The following is a 19,609-nucleotide window of genomic DNA, read 5'->3' as shown; positions in this document are numbered from 1 at the left end:
CGGGGTGTTTTGGACTGAACACTTACTGAGGATTGTACGGCAGCCGATGGCAGTCTGGCATAACTCTGTTTGGCGTTCTTTCTGCTCCCAGAAGCTGTATGAATAAATACATTTGAATAAATTAGCTGATAAAATTGGGTGTAAACGAGGAGAAATGGCGTCAACAACGTATGCAGAGCAACAGACTACGAGAGGGGGCGGTGGGGGTAGTAAAAGTAGATACTTTGAGGTGGTTGTAATGTTGAGGCTGATCGATGTGTGTGCAACGGACTGAATGCTGTCGGGAGGAAGGGGCTGAGTGGGACTGAGTGATGTATTTTGGAAATAATCTGGGTTTAAACTCTGTCTTTACAGAGACACATTTTTTCACTCTGCTGCTCTGAGACGGACAGAGAGCGAGGGTTCTGGGGTCGGTTTCGGACACAGCCTTGGTGATGATACAGGACTCTTATTTTGAAAGAGCTGCCCGGCAGTGTGCAGTGGCGCGAAGCTAATGCACGCTCCGATTTTATTTCTTTATTTTATGATTATTATTTCTTCTTCTGGAACTCTCTCCTTCTCAGAGTCAGTGAGTACAACTTTATACACATTTACACACATTTCACTCTTTTATACAGGTTTATACATAAGCACACACAACCAGGTCAACGTCTTCATTCTGTTTCACTTTTAAATTTCATTATTTTCTTCTCTCTCTATCTCTTTCTGTCTTTCTTTATCTCTGCCTCTCTCTCTCTCTCTCTAAAATGTAAACTTTTAGAAGGACCTTGTCTTCTGTAAAAATAAAAACACACTAGAGTCATGAGTGGAATGTTGTGTGTGTGTGTAGGATGGAGGAGGCGAGTGTGGAGAATTTGTGTGTGTTGTATCACAGCGCTGATTTCCTGGTGATTAATAAACACTGGGACATTCGCATCGACGGGAAACACTGGGCACTGGAGAAAACCGTCCAGAAACAACTGCAACACCACTTCCCCCACCTCGCGGATCCCCACACCTATTACGGCTTCAGGTACACACACACCTCCAACGTCATCAGCAAACAACCTATAGCTTCATATTGTTTATTGGTTTGTGTGTTTGTTTGTGTATGTTAATGCGTGCATGCTTGTGTGTGTGTGTGTATGTGTGAAGGTTTTGTCATCAGCTGGACTTCTCCACCAGCGGAGCTGTGTGTGTGGCGCTGAATAAAGGGGCAGCGGGCCGAGTGTATCACTGTTTTAAAAACAGACTCGTTACCAAGGCCTACCTCGCTCTGGTACCGTCTTACACCTCACCATAGCAGCCACACAACACCCTGCCAATCACATCCAGTACAATACCAGACACATACCAATACCCTGGCAACCACATACAGTACCATAACAACCACACAATCACACCCTGGCAATCACTTCCAGTACCATCACAACCACATAGCAACACCCTGGTAACTGCATCCTATACCATATCAACACACTGGCAACCACATTCAGTACCATAGCAATCACATAGCAAAATTCTGTCAACTACTTTCAGTACCATAGCAACCACAAACAACATCCTAGCAACTACCATGAGTACCATAGCAACCACATAGCAACACCCTGGCAACTTCCTTGTTGTTCCCGCCACAGGTGCGAGGCTCAGTGCAGGAGGGAAAAATGAAGATTGATTTTGCAATTGGGAAAAACACAGCGGAGGGGAAGACTCATATGATGTGTGTGGAGGGAACAGAAGGTATTAATGCTACTTTTAACACACACTTTCACTTCACTGCTCTTTCGCTCTCTCTCACTCTCACACACACAGACACACCAAGGTTTCATTTCATTGTCTAAGAGAAACACAAACAGCAGCGCAGCATTTCCAGCAGAATTGACCTGCACATTCTGCCCTGACCCCACTGCAGGCCGTCGGCTGAAAACCTTTCAGTCTGAAAAACCCACTCTTTTTGTTTCGCTATTGAGATAATGAGCCTAATGTTGCTAACGAACACTGGGGATCAGTAGTCACCCAAGTAACCCAAACCTTTCCCTTAAGAAAACAGCCCCACACTCGTCCGGGTTTTAACTATGTCCCAGATGAGGGAACGGCTTTAGGATGCAGTGCGACTGAGGAGTGAAAGTGTTTTGGTAAATTCCAGCCGATTGCTGTCAGTTAAACTGGTGTTGATCAGTTCTGCTGCTCTAGGTTGGTGCGACGAGTATGGGATGGAGGGGTCCCAGGTCCCGGCTCCTGAGGCAGTCCGTGAACATGGTGTGTTGTCGACTAAAGTCAGAGCACAGTGTTCTGCTTCACGGGGCTTTTATCACTTTCTCAGTTCAGAGAGAGTCCCACTACATCCTGGAAGACACCCCACCCTCCCCGAGACTGGCACGAGACCAGGACACGGTTTGAGAGAAGTTCTGATTTACAGATAGGGTTTGGGCTATTTGGGTGACTATTGACTTCCAGTGTTTGGTAGCAACGTTAGCCTCACAGTTTTTATTCTAAACTCTAAAAGCGGACTCCTCACAATCAACAGAGGCTGGGCTCAGTGGAAAATCACAGATCTGATTTTTCTCCAGACTATCACTTTAACAACACTCCAAAAACACACGTTGGTAGGTGGGTCGGAGACGCAAAAGTATTCATAGGTGTGAATGTGTGAGAGTATTGGTTCCTACTTCTCAGTGGATGCTTTGATATGCTGTTTGTTGTATGTTGTTGAATGTTTTGGACGATTAACGGATACTGAATGATGTCCCATGTGTAATATCAGGATGTGAAAATCCCAAGCTGAGTGAAACAGAGTTAACTGTGTTGGAGTACGGTGAATACAACGGAGATCTGGTCACTAAAGTCCTGCTGCAGCCTCGGACAGGTCAGTAACACACACACACATCACTAGTGATGTTCTGTTTCCATGATCGCTATAGACAACTGTGAGATGGGATGTTTTGGAGAGTGTGAGTCCCCCCCCCCCACCTCTGTCCTGCTGTTCATATGTTGATCCTACAGGTGTCAGTAATGTACAGAAATTAAAGCAGTGCTGTCTTAAATCCTGATGCCTGGATCACACACTTAAGTATAAAGTATATTTCTGTTGCTCTGTTCTGCAGGACGCACGCATCAGCTGCGTGTCCACTGCAGTAGCGTGGGTCATCCTATAGTGGGCGACATCACGTATGGTTCACAGTCGGAGAGTGGTCCATACAGAATGATGCTCCATGCTCACCTCCTGAAAATTCCCCTCAAACACGAGCCCCTCCAGATCATGGCTCCTGACCCTTTCCTTAACACAGTTGACCCAAAGTGGACCCCACATAGACGAGTCTGGACTGTAGAGGGCGCTGTGGAGCAGCTGTTAGCCACGCAGCTCACTGTGGAGCCAGAAACCTCTAAGGAAAAGAAGTGTGAGGAGAGGAGGACTGTCACAGAAGAGACGGAGGAGATGAAGGTCCAGTGTCAGCAGTGGCTTTTGGAGTGGCCAGAGGACTGAACAGTGTTTTATTATTTTAATGTTTAATATTTAATACTTAAAGCAGTGCTGTGCAAGTTTTAGGGGTTTGGAGCCTATTTTAGAAGAAATATGGAACTGCAAGGAAGTTAGACCAAGTTTGAAACCATGGACAAAAGACACATTTATTTCTGTCATTCATCTTAGAACCAGAACTCCTTATAAGGGCGTGATGCCCAGTGTGGAGTGACCCCTTGTGTAGTGATTATTTCTCGTCCTGTTGAAATCCCCTTTAATGACTGGTTTAGAGGGGGTCTGAGAGACTGCAGAGGGAAGCTGAGGTCTGTCTCAAACCCAGCAGAAACCGTGTCTGCCGCAGCCTGGACCTAGGGATGAGACTCAACTGCTGTCCTCACTGCTCTGGACAGAGTATCGTCTCCCACTGAGCGTCCACTCCAGCCACCAGAGGGCGATGACTCTAACATAAACAGAGTGTGAGACCCTGGACCCCAGGCGTAAGGTTGTGGAGTGTCTGAGGCCACACTACCCCTACACACACACACACACACTTCAAATGTGTGTGTGTGTGTGTAGGGGTAGTGTGTTGTGCTGGTGTGAGTGGATCAGACACAGCAGTGGTGCTAGTGTTTTTAAACCGTGTCCACTCACTGTCCACTCTGTGAGACACTTCTCCCTCGTTGGTCCACCTTGTAGATGTAAAGTCAGAGACAGTAGCTCATGCATACTTTGTGCTCTGCATACTTTGTACAGGACCCTCAGATACACTTCCACTTCTTCAGGAAAAACTCAGCTGACTGCAATGGATGTCCAGAAGGGGGCAGCAGTCTCACACAAACACACACACTGCACTGCAGCCTCAGCACAGAATCTTCTTCACTCTGAATGTAACCGAACCTTTAAAGGGTGAGCTCAGATCAGGAGGCTTAGGGATTCTGTGATAAAGGCAAAATGATGGAGAGTCTCTGTTTAAACTCAGCCTTTACCACATTCCACTGTGAAACTAGGGGAATATTTCCAGTCATTTTTTTATGATAAAAACAATATTCATAACAGAGGTATGAGCAGTTGCAATAAAAGCATATTAGAAAATAGACAAAAACCATAACATTTTCTTGTAATTTCCTCACTTGCAGAGGAACCAAGACGTGTGAAACATGCTCAGGAATTTCTGAGGAACAGTGTTCTTCAATGTTTAGTATAGAATCTTTAGACTGTTCTGTGCACACGGGCGTTAGAACCTGCTTCAGTTCAAGATGTTCACTAACGGGAAACGGAGAAAAGACTGGCTGTGTGTTTACAGCGTGTTCTAATGAGATCCACGACAGTGTTAGGACACACACACTCCCCTCTCAGCCTCTCTCTCTGGGGCCGGGCGGAACCAGGTCCCAGTGTATGATGAAGGCTAGACCCACCACCAGAAGTCTGGAGTCCAGCGGGAGAATCACATGCCTCCCAGAACTGACCCGGACTTTCCCCAGAGGAACTGTGTGTGAACATTAACGTCCAGAACTTCTTGTAGTCCTGGACATTCAAGACCACATGTTGCATAGGCTCCTCCCCCTACCTGGACCACACGCTGCACAGGCTCTGCCCCCTGTATGGACTACATGCTGTACAGGCTCCGCCCCACACCTGGATCACAAATTGCACAGGCTCCACCTGCTATCTGGACCACACGCCCTGCACAGGCTCCGCCCCCTGCCTGGACCATGCCGTGCACAGGCTACACCCCCTGCATGGACTACATACTGCACAGGCTCTGCCCACTGGATGCAGCTGCTGAGGATTCTGGGTAATTATCTTCAGCTGGTTTGTGTTTAATGTTTGTTTTGGCTCTGGAATTTAGGCTTGTGTGTGTTTTAGACTGTGTGCGTGTTTGAGTGAGTGAGTGTTTCTATCACAGTTTATCAGTCTGAAGCTGTGAATGGTGTCTTCTAACCTGTGCCAAACACTATCCCTCTCTCTCTCTCTCTTGCTCCCCCTCTCTCTGCTGTAAATCCTTTAATCCTAAACTCTACTGCAGTGAAATGTGGGTGGGGTTGCACTGCAGGTTATGAATATGTAATTAATTTATGCACAAAAACCTCAGTTTTAATTAAAAATCACCCTCCGCTGCCTCTTTATTTTATAAGAGTGTTTGTTGTTAACTTTGCTGTGTTGTGAAGACAGGTGATGGAAAAGAATCTCCGCAGACACGGTTAAGGGTGTAAATACATCTTTATTTACAGAAACAGTGTCTTACAGGTTCTTACGGATCCCGTGAGAGGAGTGTTCAATTCAGCGCTCAAATTCTCTCTCTCCCATCTTGGCTAGGACCCTGATCTATATGTTCAAGATATTGCGAAGATGTAAAAAAGCTGTCCTAGTGATATTGCCTATGTGTTGATCAAATGATAAATCCGGGTCAATTTTGACACCAAGGTTTTTTGCTGCTGAACCAGGTTTAACTGGAAAGTCAGCGAGATTTAAAATTAAATCTGATAATTTATTTCTTGCCACTTTTGGACCCAAAAGCAGGACCTCTGTTTTCTTGCTGTTTAGAAGGAGGAAGTTACGCAACATCCAGCCTTTCACGTCTTTTACACAGTCCTCTATTTTCTTTAATCTGTGTTTGTCATCGGGCTTGGCTGAAATATACAATTGCGTGTCGTCTGCGTAACAGTGAAAGTTAATGTCATGGTTTCTTATAACTGTGCCAGGCGGTAACATGTATAATGTAAACAACAATGGTCCTAAAATAGAGCCTTGTGGAATTCCAAATCTTACTTTAGAATAATTAGAATTTAGATTGTTTACTTTTACGAATTGGTAACGTTCCGTTAGGAAGATTTGAACCATAATAGGGCTGTCCCTGTGATTCCAACCATGTTTTCTAACCTTTCTAGGAGAATATTGTGGTCTATTGTATCGAAGGCTGCGCTTAGGTCAAGAAGCACCAACAGGGATACGTGGCCTTGATCAGAGGCAAGAAGAAGATCATTTGTTATCTTGACTAGAGCTGTCTCTGTACTATGACGTTGCCTGAATCCAGATTGGAATTTTTCATATATATGATTCTTATGTAGATATGAACTAAGTTGTTGGGCCACGGCTTTTTCTAAGATCTTGGACAGAAATGGCAAATTTGAAATAGGCCTGTAATTAGACAGTGTACTAGCATCAAGATTTGGTTTCTTGATCATAGGTTTAATAACTGCTAGTTTAAAAGCTTTGGGTACATGGCCCAGGCTAAGGGATGAGTTTACTATAGTTAAAAAAGGATCGATAATAGCTGGTAGTACTACTTTGAACAATTTTGTGGGAATTGCATCAAGTGTGCAAGTTGTACAGTTTGCGGAAGTGATAATCTTCTCTAGTTCTAATTGTGGGAGTGGGTAAAAGGTTTCAAGTCTTTCTTTTACAGTTACATTATATTTTATATCATTTACATCGGGTGGCAGCCAGGATGGATTTAATTCTGTGGCTTGAGTTTGTTGTCTAATATTCTCAATTTTATTATTAAAAAAAAGTCCATAAAATCTTTACTGGTGAGAGTTGCTGGAATTAGTTGTTCGGAACCTGCTTGATTTTTTGTAATTCTAGAAAACACACTAAACAGTGCTCTCGGATTATTTTTATTATTGGAGATCAGCGAGGCCAGATATGCTGAGCGAGCTTTAGTGAGGGCATTTCTATACTCTATAAGGCTGTCCTTCCAGGCAGAATGGAACACTTCAAGCTTGGTTGATCGCCATTTCCACTCTAGTTTTCGTAATGTTTGTTTTAAAGTACGGGTCTTATCATTATACCTTGCTGCAAGCTTTTTCTGTCTTATACTTTTATGTTTAAGTGGTGCAACCTTTTCTAAAGTAGATCGACAGGTATTTTCTAGGTAATCAGTTAGTGCATCTAGGTCCATTGGGTCTGATGGAGTTGGAACTGGGGTTGATAGTTCTGGGAGGTTTTCTATAAATTGTAGGGCGGTAGATGGTTTTATTATACGCCTTGTAGAATAACGAGGGTTCTTACATATATTATGGCTAAGACATAGCTCATATGAAATTAAGTAATGGTCGGAGATTGCTGAGGATTGCGGTAAGATATTCATTTTGTCAATGTTAAGACCTAGTGTCAGAACTAAGTCTAAAGTGTGACTGCAGTAGTGTGTAGGCCCTGTTACATTTTGCGTAATACCAATAGAGTCTAATTGACCAATTGAGGTAAATGCCTTTTACCTTTTTAACTTACGTAATTTAACTTTAATCACAGTCTTCAAAGGGCATGGCATTGTTGAAATTATCAAAGGCACTAGTGTAGTTAGATGTGATCCATTTACCCCCTTACTAAATCTCTTTTTTTCTTTTCTGAAACGTATGTGGATATTCTTTTATGTAAATTAGCTAAGTATGAAACCTATGCCCGCATGTCATCTTCTAAAAGGGCTAAACTTGGACCTTTCCCACTTGTACGCAAACATGGTGTTGGCATTCGTCCGCCTGTCATCAACTCATGAGGAGTCATGTGTAAATCATGCAGCTCACTTGAGCGACACACCATTAATGCTAATGGAAGTGCTGCTATCCAATTTAAACCCGTGTGCTGACAGATTTTAACAACCCGATTTTTCAAGACACCATTCATTTTTTCACAAATCCCTTGACTTTGCGGATGGTACACAGCTCCCAGACGCTGTTTAATTCCCAATTTTTGCTAAATTAATTTCACTGTTTTATCCACAAACTCTTTCCCATTATCTGAGGATATTTGATCTGGATGTCCCCACCTGCTTATGACTTCTCTACACAAAAACTTGACAACAGTTTGTACATCTTTACACTTAGTTTATGACCTGTTTCCTCATCTGGTGCACAAAGAAGAATATCATCCATGTATTGAATGACAGTACTTTTTAACTTCTGATCTACCCCAACTAGATCATCTTTCAATACTTTATTGAAAATGTGAGGACTATGTTTATATCCCTGTGTTAATCTCTTATACTCATAGAATTGCCCCTTGTATGTGAACCCAAATAAACCCTGACTTTCTATACTTAGTGGAACACTAAAAAATGCACCACATAAATCTAATACTGTGAAATACTTTGCATCCGGAGGAATTTGGGTTAACAAAACATGTGGATCTGGCACTTCTGCTGGAAAGTCTGCTACTACTTCATTTACTGCTCTCAAATCATGTACTAAATGATAAGAGTTATCTGGCTGCTTCACAGGCAACAAAGGTGTATTACTCTGCGGATTCTGTGTTATCTTCAGAACATCTGCTTTCACAAGACCTTCAATTTGTGATTCGATCCCTTTGATTGCTTCTTCATTCAAAGGATACTGAGGCTTCCATGGAGGTTTTGTTCCTGGTCGGAGTTCAACTTTCACTGGTTGAGCTGACTTCACAAATCCAATGTCAGTGCTATGTTGTGACCATAAACATTTTGGACCATATCGCAGCATTTCCTCTTTCAAAGAGTTTGAATCCATCTTCTCATTGCAAAGTGATTCATGTGTCATCCTGACGACTTGTGGCTGACCTTGTCCTTGTGCAGTAATCATAATCTTAATAAATCGCTGATCTTCACTCCTCCAGATGGAAAGATTCTCTTTTAGCAGTTTAAAGACAACTTCTTCTGCTTCTGCCATCATTTCACCTATTTGTTTCTGCTCACAATCTTCAGACACCAGCAAAGTCACATGTGGTACACTTTTTCCCATATCAAACTCTTTATGTAAGTAATCGTTCATAGCAGCTCATTGTGGTCCCAAAATTATGCAACAGGAGCGTAAATCAACTTGCTTTGGTTGATGACCCAACTATTCTGCATCTGATTGTTCAGCATCCTTAAAGTATTTCAGTGTACAATGAAATGGATACTCTGGAGTCTTTGCATCAGGCGTGTTTGCTACAATAACATACAATAGCTCCCACATCTTGGCTGGTTCCAAGAATTCTTCACTAAGATTTCCAATCCAAAATACTGAAGAAGCTGTAGTGTATTGGGCAATGTTTTGAACTTTGTGGCTCTCCCTAGTGCCGTTCAGGGAGAGTAAAAGATGATGGGTAATGTAGTCTGACGGGCTGGTTGGAACAGGTTGAAGGAGAGCTGGTGTACGTTTTGTTTCCTACTGCAGTAAACAGATTATTCGTTCTTCCGTCTCTGTGTGGGTTAATTTTTGTTGTGGATATAACATAAAACTGGCGACGAGGATCGACGAACTTGTGCTGCACTCTGCTGCTATCGTCACTGAGTGAAACTTGTCGGCTGGAGCTGTGAGTGGCTGCCGCTAGCTGCATAGGTACGAGACAGAGACTCGCCTGTGTTTTACGGGGAGGAAGATTCCATACGAATTTACGCGGGTGAGAAAGAAAGTAACAAAAACGGAACAGAAGGACCATTTGAGGAGTCAGTGGAGACTTGGGGAGCTTACGCTGAGAGATTTGAATTCTTTGTAGCAGCAAACAGCATCAAAGATAAAGTGAAGGTTGCAACTTTCCTCACTGTGATGGGAGCAAAGGTATTTAGCCTGCTGAGGAGTTTAGTCCAGCCACAGAAACCAGGTACTCTTTCATACACCAACATTGTTAAAGTTCTAGACGCACACTTCTCACCCAAGCCACTGCAAATTGCAGAGAGGTTTAGGTTTCACAAGCGGAACCAAGAAGATGGGGAAACCATTGCACAGTATGTTGCAGTACTGAAGAGGCTTAGTGAACACTGTGATTTTAAAGATAATCTGGATGATGCTCTACGTGACAGGTTAGTGTGTGGGTTGAGAAGTGAGGCAATACAGAAGCGGTTGCTCACAGAAGCTGGCCTAACTCTAAAGACAGCTATTGAAATAGCATTGTCAATGGAATTGGTGGCAAAAGAGGCACAAGAGCTAGGTGCTTCAGCCAGAGTGCATAATGTGACAGCTGGACATGATAGGCCGACGACAAAGCAGTGTTATCGGTGTGGTAAAACAGGCCATTTACCTACTGGGTGCTGGGCAAAAGAGCTCATTTGCCATAAATGTGACAAAAAGGGCCATGTTGAACGAGCCTGCATGAGTTCTAAGCACAAGAGTGGAACTCGTCAGAATAAAACTGAGAGTGGGAAACAAGCAAATTTCCATTACAAAAAGAAAAATGTGCACTGTGTATGAGAGACACGGAGAATGCGCTGCCCATAAAAATACTGACAGTAAAGGGGGGCTCTGCAGCCTATGGCACCACAGTTCTAATAGAAGGGCATCCCATAAGGATGGAAATTGATACAGGAGCTGCTGTCTCACTAATATCAGAGACACTTTATTCAGAGAAGCTACACCATGTAAAACTGAAACATTCCAATATCCAGTTAAAGACCTACACGGGTGAGACAGTACCACTGCTTGGCAAAGCTCAAGTTAAAGTAGAGCTAAATGGACAGGAAGCAATTCTGTTGCTTTATGTGGTCAAGGGGGACAATCCAGCACTTTTAGGAAGGCCTTGGCTAGAGAAATTGCGGTTAGACTGGTTAAAAGTACAATCAATATCAACTGAAAAATCTAGCCTGACAACAGTGCTAAAGCGACACAGCTCGGTGTTCAAAGATGAACTGGGGTGCATGAAAGACATCAAGGTGAGACTCCAAGTAAATCCAAATCATCAGCCAAGGTTTCTTAAAGCAAGAAGTGTTCCATATGCTCTCAAGCCAAAGGTTGATGCTGATATTAACCGTCTGTTGGAACAAGGTGTGATTGTACCTGTTTCCCACAGCGACTGGGCCACCCCTGTGGTTCCAGTCCTAAAACGAGATGGTTCAGTTCGTTTGTGTGGAGATTTTAAGGTTACTGTTAATCCAGCGCTAGTAACTGAACAGTACCCCCTGCCTGTAATTGAAGATCTCTTTGCTGGGCTGGCTGGTGGCAAGAAATTTAGCAAAATTGATCTCTGCCAAGCATACCTACAAATGCATGTGGACGAAAGCTCTCAGAAGTATCTCACAATTTCAACCTATAGAGGATTGTTTAGATACCTCAGATTACCATTTGGTATTACTTCAGCACCAGCACTATTCCAACGGGCCATGGACCAGATTCTAAGTGGTCTTCCAGGGGTACAGTGTTACCTTGATGACATTTTAGTTACTGGGCGTAATGACACAGAGCACTTAAACAACCTGGACAGAGTACTGGGGCGACTTGAAGAGTATGGTCTACGTGTACGGGAAGACAAGTGCGACTTTTTCAAGTCTTCAGTGAAATATTTAGGCCATGTCATTGATGCTGATGGCCTACATACTGCCCCATCAAAGCTGAAAGCAATTTTGGATGCTCCTGTCCCAGAGAACGTCAGCCAACTTCCTGGGTCTTCTGAACTATTATGGGCGATTCATACCCCAGTTGGCTACCTTATTGAAACCAATGTATGAATTGTTGTGTGATGGCAAAACATGGAAATGGTCCAAAGAGTGTGATAGGGCTTTCAACAAAGCAAAAGCCGCACTCACAAATGAGACAGTACTGACACACTTTGATCCCTCTTTGCCCCTTCAGCTGGCGTGTGATGCATCTCCATATGGGATTGGGGCTGTAGTGTCTCATATCTTACCAACTGGAGAAGAGAGACCAATTGTCTTTGCATCAAGAACTCTGAGTAAGGCAGAGACAAAATACCCTCAGATCGAAAAAGAGGCACTTGGAATAATTTTTGGTGTGAAGAAATTTCACACTTACATCTTTGGACGCAAATTCACTCTGTTAACAGACCATCCACCTCTGGATGTTTGCTGTAGGGCACGCGTGTGATAATTCCACACAAGCTGAGAAGACCAGTGTTAAAAGAGCTGCATTCTGGACACTGTGGCATTGTCCGTTTGAAGGAGCTGGCACGTAGCTATTTTTGGTGGCCTGGACTGAATAGGGAGATTGAGGAAGCTTCCTTGCTCCTGAATATCTTCAAGATACAATTTCCTATTATGAGCCTCCACGTTCACTCAGATCACAGAATACTGGATTTTTAATTGTTCCCAGAATTCAGAAGGCCTCAGCTGGGGGAAGAGCCTTTTCTTATAAAGCCCCCAGACTCTGGAATGATCTTCCAGAAAATGTTCGGGACTCAGACACAGTCGCAATCTTCAAATCTAGGCTAAAAACACATTTGTTTAGTTTATCTTTTGGTAGCTAATGCTCCCCCATAGATAAAGGCGGCAGATCTGGGGGGTCCATGGACACAGGGAATTATAGTAAACTGAGACGCTGGTGCTGTCGTCCCGCCGCTTCTCGCGATCACTCAGGTTTGTTGACGGTGGAGCGGAGGGATGCCAGTGTTTCAGGATGCTCCCGTGTCTGTGTGTCCTCCTGGTTCTCTCCTTTTAGTTAAAGCTGTCATAGTCAGATCTGCCGGAGTCATTAGCCACACTCTGGAAATTTTCATATTTTCTACTTTACAAACACAAAACAGTTCAAAACTAATTCCATCCCTTTACATCTTTCCGAGTAAACGACTGCCCACCTGTCGGTCTGGACACTGATGGATGACTGTCGAGACCCTCCTCCACGCTTCAGACCAGCTGCCCACGCTCCAGCAACCACCAAGTGCTTTGAAGCTGTCCCTACACTGAAGTTCTCATGGACTACTAACTATCATCACCAGTAGATTGACCAGAGGAGGATGGGTCACCCCTTGTGAGCCTTGGTTCCTCCCAAGGTTTCTTCCTCAGCTGGGGGAGTTTTTCCTTGCCACTGTCGCCCCTGGCTTGCTCACTTGAGGGTTTACATTTGTTTTTACATTTCATGTCAAATCTTTGTCTTACTGGAATTCTGTGAAGCTGCTTTGTGACAACATCAGTTGTGAAAAGCGCTATATAAATAAATTTGATTGATTGATTGATTCCAAATCATGTCCATCATGTCAGTCAGTTTGAAATATGCCAAGCCCTTCTCCACTACATCCATGGGAGTGGCCAGCAAATCCATGGCAACGTGTGCATCTTGATTTTGCAGGGCCAGTAGAGGGTGCTATGTTGTTAGTAGCTGTAGATGCCCATTCTAAATGGCCTGAAGTCTCAGTCATGCCTACAATCACTTCTGAGTCCACAATTCAAGTTCTGAGGGAAATGTTTGGACGGTTTGGGCTACCAGAACAAGTGGTTACTGATAATGGCCCATCATTTGTGTCTAGAGAGATGGAGGAGTTTCTACAGAATAATGGCATCAACCACATCCTCTCAAGTCCTTATCATCCATCCACGAATGGGCTAGCTGAGAGAATGATCCAGACCATAAAACATGCGCTGAAATCATCAAAACATGAAGCTTGTCTCAAGCAGCGTCTAAATACTTTCCTGCTAAAATATCGCAACACCCCTCACGCAACCACTGGAGCATCTCCTGCAGGTCTACTCATGAAACGACTTGCTTCGCACACGACTTGATTTGCTGAGGCCCACACCTACCAAAACACATGTCCACAACAAACAACAAAGCCAGGTCATTCAACGCAGCAAGTGTTCTAAAGACCGACACTTCTCTGAGGGAGATCATGTCCTTGCTCGCAATTACTGCACAAAAGAGAAGTGGGTTCCTGCAGTTGTTCTTCAAAGGTCTGGACCTGTTTCATACAAGGTTGGCACTCAGGACAACCAAGTTTGGCGGAGACATGTTGAGCAGTTGCTTCCAAGTCAATCTGCTGGAACTTCAGTGGCAGAGGACTTGGATCTAGTTTTAGCTAGTGAACTGTCAAACCTGAATATGCCAAAGACATCTTCTGTTCCCTCTCCACAAGCTTCCGCTGTCTCTGTTGCTCCATGTTCAAATGAAACTCTAAGAGAAACTCCTGCTCTAAGAAGAAATCCACAGAGGACCAGAAATCCACCTGATCGTCTTGATTTGTAAAAAAAAAAAAAAGAAAAAAAAAAAAGGTGCTAACCCACAAGAATAGGGGCAGAATAATCCCCTGGGTTTAGTAGGGAATAGAGGCAGTCTACCCTCTCTCCCACATAAGAGACTTTGTTCTGCTGTTCTGTTGTTAATGTGTATACAAGTGCATAACTAATGTTTGTACCTTTATCATTTAAGGGGGAAGGAGATATGTAGTGTATTGGGCAATGTTTTGAACTTTGTGGCTATCCGTAGTGCCGATCAGGGAGAGTAAAAGATGATGGGTAATGTAGTCTGACGGGCTGGTCGGAACGGGTTGAAGGAGAGCTGGTGTACGTTTTGTTTCCTACTGCAGTAAACAGATTATTCGTTCTTCCGTCTCTGTGTGGGTTCATTTTTGTTGTAGATATAACAGAAGCTTCAGTCTCCATTTTCATCATCAATTGATCAATCATTTCACTCTGCACTTCCACCAGGCAGCCATCTGGTGTGCATTTTATTGTACAGTTCAGTCTGCACAAAGCATCTCTTCCCAAAAGTGCAATAGGTGTATGTTCTGATACCAGTATGGGTATTGTAGTCTTCAGATGTTTATTGCAGAGCTCAGTTGGTTCTGTGAGAGGAATCAGCTGTTTTACTCCCTAAAACCCGATTGTCCGAATCATCTGACCAGACCTGGGGAGGTGTATAGCATCTTCAGGTCGAATACAGGTGAAAGCAGCTCCACTATCTGCCATCATTGTCAATGGTCGATTATTTATTTTCACCTCTATTGTTGGATCTCTCTCCGGCCCTTTTGCTACCAGCTGACACCTCCCACACGAGTTCTCTGGGAATCCCTAGAATGCTGGTTCCGGGCCCCTATAAGGGTTCACAGGTCCCTTGATTGACCTTGGTTGTCCTCTGAATCCTCCTCTAAAGTATCCCCTGAAGTTTCCTCCTGGCCTGTTGCACTCACGAGCGAAATGACCAAACTGTCCACAATTGTAGCACACTTCAGGAGGTTGCTGAAAGTTCAGACTGAATCTTCCTGGTCGTCTTCTTCCTAGATTTCCTTGACCTCTTCCTCTCCAAGTCTGCGCCTGACCAAACACTGGCTGTGTCCAAGGAGTCACTGGAACATCCGATGTTGACTGGCTCACTTGAGGTTGAGTCTGATCCAGATGTGGTCCTGGCTGATTAGGAGGCTGACTTTGTATGACTACAGCTTGCTTCTTTTCTTTTTTCTTGTTGTCCACCAGTTGTATTTGGTTCAGCTTTCTGAGGGTCTCTTCATCCTGTATTTTCTGATCATATGCCTTCTTTCTATATATCTCCACTTGATGGGCTATATGATCTGTATAGACACTCTTTGCCATGCTTCCGAGACCCACTACTTCTGCCAGTTTACTTCTCACTGGTAAGGGTAGTCCCTTCTGTAATTTGGCTTGCAAAATTGACTGCTCCATCTGATTTAAGTCTGGGTCATTTCCTGTGACATTTCTCCATACCTGATGGACTCTTGACACATAGGCTCTCGGGTTTTCTTCTTCTCCCAAAGGCTCAATCAGGATATTGTCAGGATGAACATTGGTTGGAAATGTATCTTACAATGCTCTCCACATTCAACCTCTGATTGCAGAAAACGGCTCTGGATCATTAACAGCAGTTCTTACATATCGATCTAGGCCCGCTTTCTGTAGAATTTCTTCCATGGCTGGAGCCCCCAGGAGATTTGCTAAAAGTCTCTTTATGTCACCTTTTGCAGGCTGCGTTCCCACCAGAAGCTCTTCCAATTTTGAAATCCAAGGATGTGCTCCCTCTTGCAAAGTAGGCAACTTTTCCATGGTATCTGACATATCTGTATTTTGCCAAGGCTTTTATTCCAAATTTCGTCCATGGACTATCACTGGACACATCTTTTCAAGTGTCTTCCCTTTCCTTGGACGCAGTGCGTATTGTCTTTCAGATTTTTTAGTGTCTTCATTTTTCAGTTCCTCCTCATATGTCTGCAACTCTTTCAGTTGTGTCTCCAGTGAGCTAGAAGCATTATGTTCAATAAACATTGGTCTATACTTTTTCTACTTCTCTTAAAGCTCTCCGTCTGTCTTCTTCTCCTTTTGTGCTGGATGTTGCAGGAAAGAATCCTCTTCCAGAGAAAGATCCCTTACTCTTCCATCCATCATCACTTTCTTCATTCTCTGTTTCATCAGAACTTCCATCTCTTGAGTCCTCTTTCCTTCTACTCACATCTCCTCTTTTTTCTGCTTTAGCCAGCATTCGTCTGATGGCTGGGTCGTATCCACCCATGGCCTCCTCCTGGTCACTCAGATCCTCCAATAGTCTCCAATAGTCCTCCTTCTCATTCTCAGTTCACCTCTAGTCTGCAGACGTCGAGTTTTCTTCTTGCTTTTGGAACTCGCATACAGTTTTATCATTGTCTCTGCTTGTCCTGTTTCAATGATGCATTCATCTTTGTCTTCAATGTGGTAACTTCCTCCTTCACTGATCATTGGAAGCTGAGGATGGACGTTCTCAGTTTTCACTTCCTTCTCATAAGGTGGTGGTGTCTTAACTGAGTCCACATGTGAAAAAGACACATTAACTGCCATTTGTTTTTCTATTGCCTTTGTACACTGATTTATTGCTTCTGCACCTTTCTCCCTCTTTTCCTTTGCAGCCTTCATCAATTTCTGACTCTCTTGTTCAAATAACTGGAGAATGCCAAGCTCTATTTCTCTTTTTTTCCTTTTGCTTTTCTCCTTGATGCCCTTTCTTCTATTCTGCTTTCTATGTAGATACAAGTACCTCCATTGTTTTAATTACATCTGGGTTAAGTGTCCCCTCTACCGGCCATGGTTGGTCTATGCCAGGCTATCGCTTATACAATTTTTCTGATATTCTTGCAATGCCTTTTATTAAAGGATTATTTTTCTTAACTATATCAACAGGAGTAACCCATTTTGAAACATTAGTGCCCATTTTTGGCATAATAATGAAACATCTAAACATGTTCCCAACTTACACTTATTAATTATTTCTCTCTCTTTTTCCTCTGTTTATAGGGCACTATATTACCACAATCAATAAAAATTAAACCCCAATTGAATTTGCCAACTTCAGAGAAATTAATTTTAATATGCAATACAATTTACACCACTAAATCCACTTTACTAAGTCATATAACTACTAAGTGCACCATAAACTTAGATTTATTAAACATTTAATAACTATCTTGTAATTAAAGAATATACAAACTTATATAAGGCTCAACAAGCACTTCTAAATATGATTACCACTAAATATTTGCAACCCCATTACACCTATAGCAAAGCTTAAATCAGAAACCCCTTTCCAAATAATAATTTTTCTTCATAAACCTCGTTGTTAATTCTTAATGGAATTATAATCAAAGCATTATATTAAAAAAAAAAAAACCTGTTGCCAAGCTTTCTTTGAAAAAATCTGTCATGTACTGTAGCACAAATAATGGACTAAATGCAAATAGATTAACAAATCAATGAATTTCCAATTATTACTTTTAATAATGAGACCTATTAATGATTTAATCTAAATGTATTAATGCAGGTGTTTGTGAAAGAAGTTTGTGGATAAAATGACTGGCCTTTGTGAAGCTCTGCTCTGGGTAACTTCAAACATCAACCCCCCTTTTTTCAGCCAGCTCCTCGTCTCCTCGTCTCACGCACCCCCACAGGATGAGAGAAACAGACTCACACACACACACACCCCACAGGATAAGAGAAACAGACAAATAGAAATGTAATACATTCAGCTTACTTCTTGGTAAATAAACATTCAATATAGTTATTTGTATTTTATTTACCAAGATTTAGTTCATTCATAACATTTTTACCCTTCATTCAATATTGTAAACACCTCCAACAAATCTCTTCATTGGCTTAAAGCCTGAATGACCCTTTTCTCAACCCCCCGAGGTCTAAAGTGTTTGATGGCAAAAACTAAGTCCATCCTACAACATGTACTATGTTGTAATTTTAACATATAAAAACATTGCAGTGGTATGTTTAAACCCCAGAAAGCACCACTGTCAAACACTCAGAGTTTTCCCATATTCACACATTGGCAGTACTTTTACATTTATCAGTTGGCTGCTAATTAATTGTTTATATAAAGAAACAGTACTTCACAGAGATCTAAGCACCAGAGACTATAAGATTCAACCCCTTTTTCTGAGCAACAATTGTTAATTCATTAAATCCAAATGAGCAACGTTAAAGCTCAACTTCCAACACACTCTATTAATTCAATCCAAATTTCATCTTGTGGCAGCTCTCTCCATATAAGGCCATCGCTCAGTTCCACTGGCCAAAAACAATTACCCCATACAATGTGTCTCAATTTCATCAAACCATTGCATTCAACGAGAACCCAAACAAATTACTGCTCCACCAATTCACTCTTAGCCCCTATGTTAAATTTATCCTCTATTTCCCTTACATTTTAGATCACAAGCACCACACCCATAGAAAAACTCTGTTCAAACGCACCCAATCTCGGGAGCTCCAAACCCCTGCACAGCAATATACATCAATATTTTCATACATTTATATTTTTAATTTGCCCAAATAACCATTAGTTTCTATTTAAACCAAATCAACGTGGCTTTTATCAGTACGTCACAAATCAAAGTCCTGCCATCTCTCCTCTTTTTTCTCCCAATAAAAGCCAACATATGGAGATTTCAAGTTTTCTCCTTTTCTCCAATACTAATTTAACCCTCAATTCCCATGATTAAACCTTACAGTTTCCCCAATGTACCCTATTAATTACTCAGCTTTAACACCTCGCTCTCCTTTTTCCTATACTCAGCATCTAAAAACATCTTTCTGGAGCTAATTTTCTACTGTTTTCTTTAATTTACGGTCTCCCAGAAAGCTCATTTATTTTTACTTTTTATTTTTTAATTTAAAAACGTCTTCCGTTCAGGCTCATTGTCCTAAATAAACAAAGCCCTCAATTTATTGAGGTTCATAAATCATTTAAATAACTGTCCTTGAACGAAGCTAATAATTTTTACCATTGCAAATTTCTTTCCCTATTAATTTCTAAATCTCTCATTCTTCATCACATTTCCCCACTTTCTCTAAACACTTTTTTCACTCTTTCTGACACTCTTTCTCTCTGACACTCTCTGGGCAGAGGTGTCCTTTCCCCACTTTCTCTAAACACACCCACAGAAAATGTATGGCTCCAAGGGAGAGACCAGCTCTACCCACACACTCATGAGCGACCAAAGAAGGGAGGGGGTGATCATTCCCCCACTTTCTCCTAATACTCCCCAACATAACTCGTTCAGCTGACTATACACATA

General features: G+C 42.6%; 1 protein-coding gene across 1 annotated transcript; it reads left to right on the top strand.

Annotated features, from left to right (window-relative positions):
- The first annotated feature begins 296 nt into the window (after positions 1-296).
- Positions 297-5,544, top strand: rpusd1 (RNA pseudouridine synthase domain containing 1). Its single transcript, XM_066642309.1, has 6 exons — positions 297-568; positions 830-1,012; positions 1,135-1,258; positions 1,617-1,719; positions 2,744-2,845; positions 3,084-5,544. The coding sequence occupies exons 2-6, from the start codon at positions 831-833 to the stop codon at positions 3,461-3,463; spliced, it is 891 nt and encodes a 296-aa protein (XP_066498406.1). The 5' UTR covers positions 297-568; position 830; the 3' UTR covers positions 3,464-5,544.
- The last annotated feature ends 14,065 nt before the right edge of the window (positions 5,545-19,609 follow it).

Source organism: Hoplias malabaricus, chromosome 13 (genome assembly GCF_029633855.1).
Source record: "Hoplias malabaricus isolate fHopMal1 chromosome 13, fHopMal1.hap1, whole genome shotgun sequence".
Classification (NCBI taxonomy): Eukaryota; Metazoa; Chordata; class Actinopteri; order Characiformes; family Erythrinidae; genus Hoplias; species Hoplias malabaricus.
This window is presented reverse-complemented; position numbering and strand designations above follow the sequence as displayed.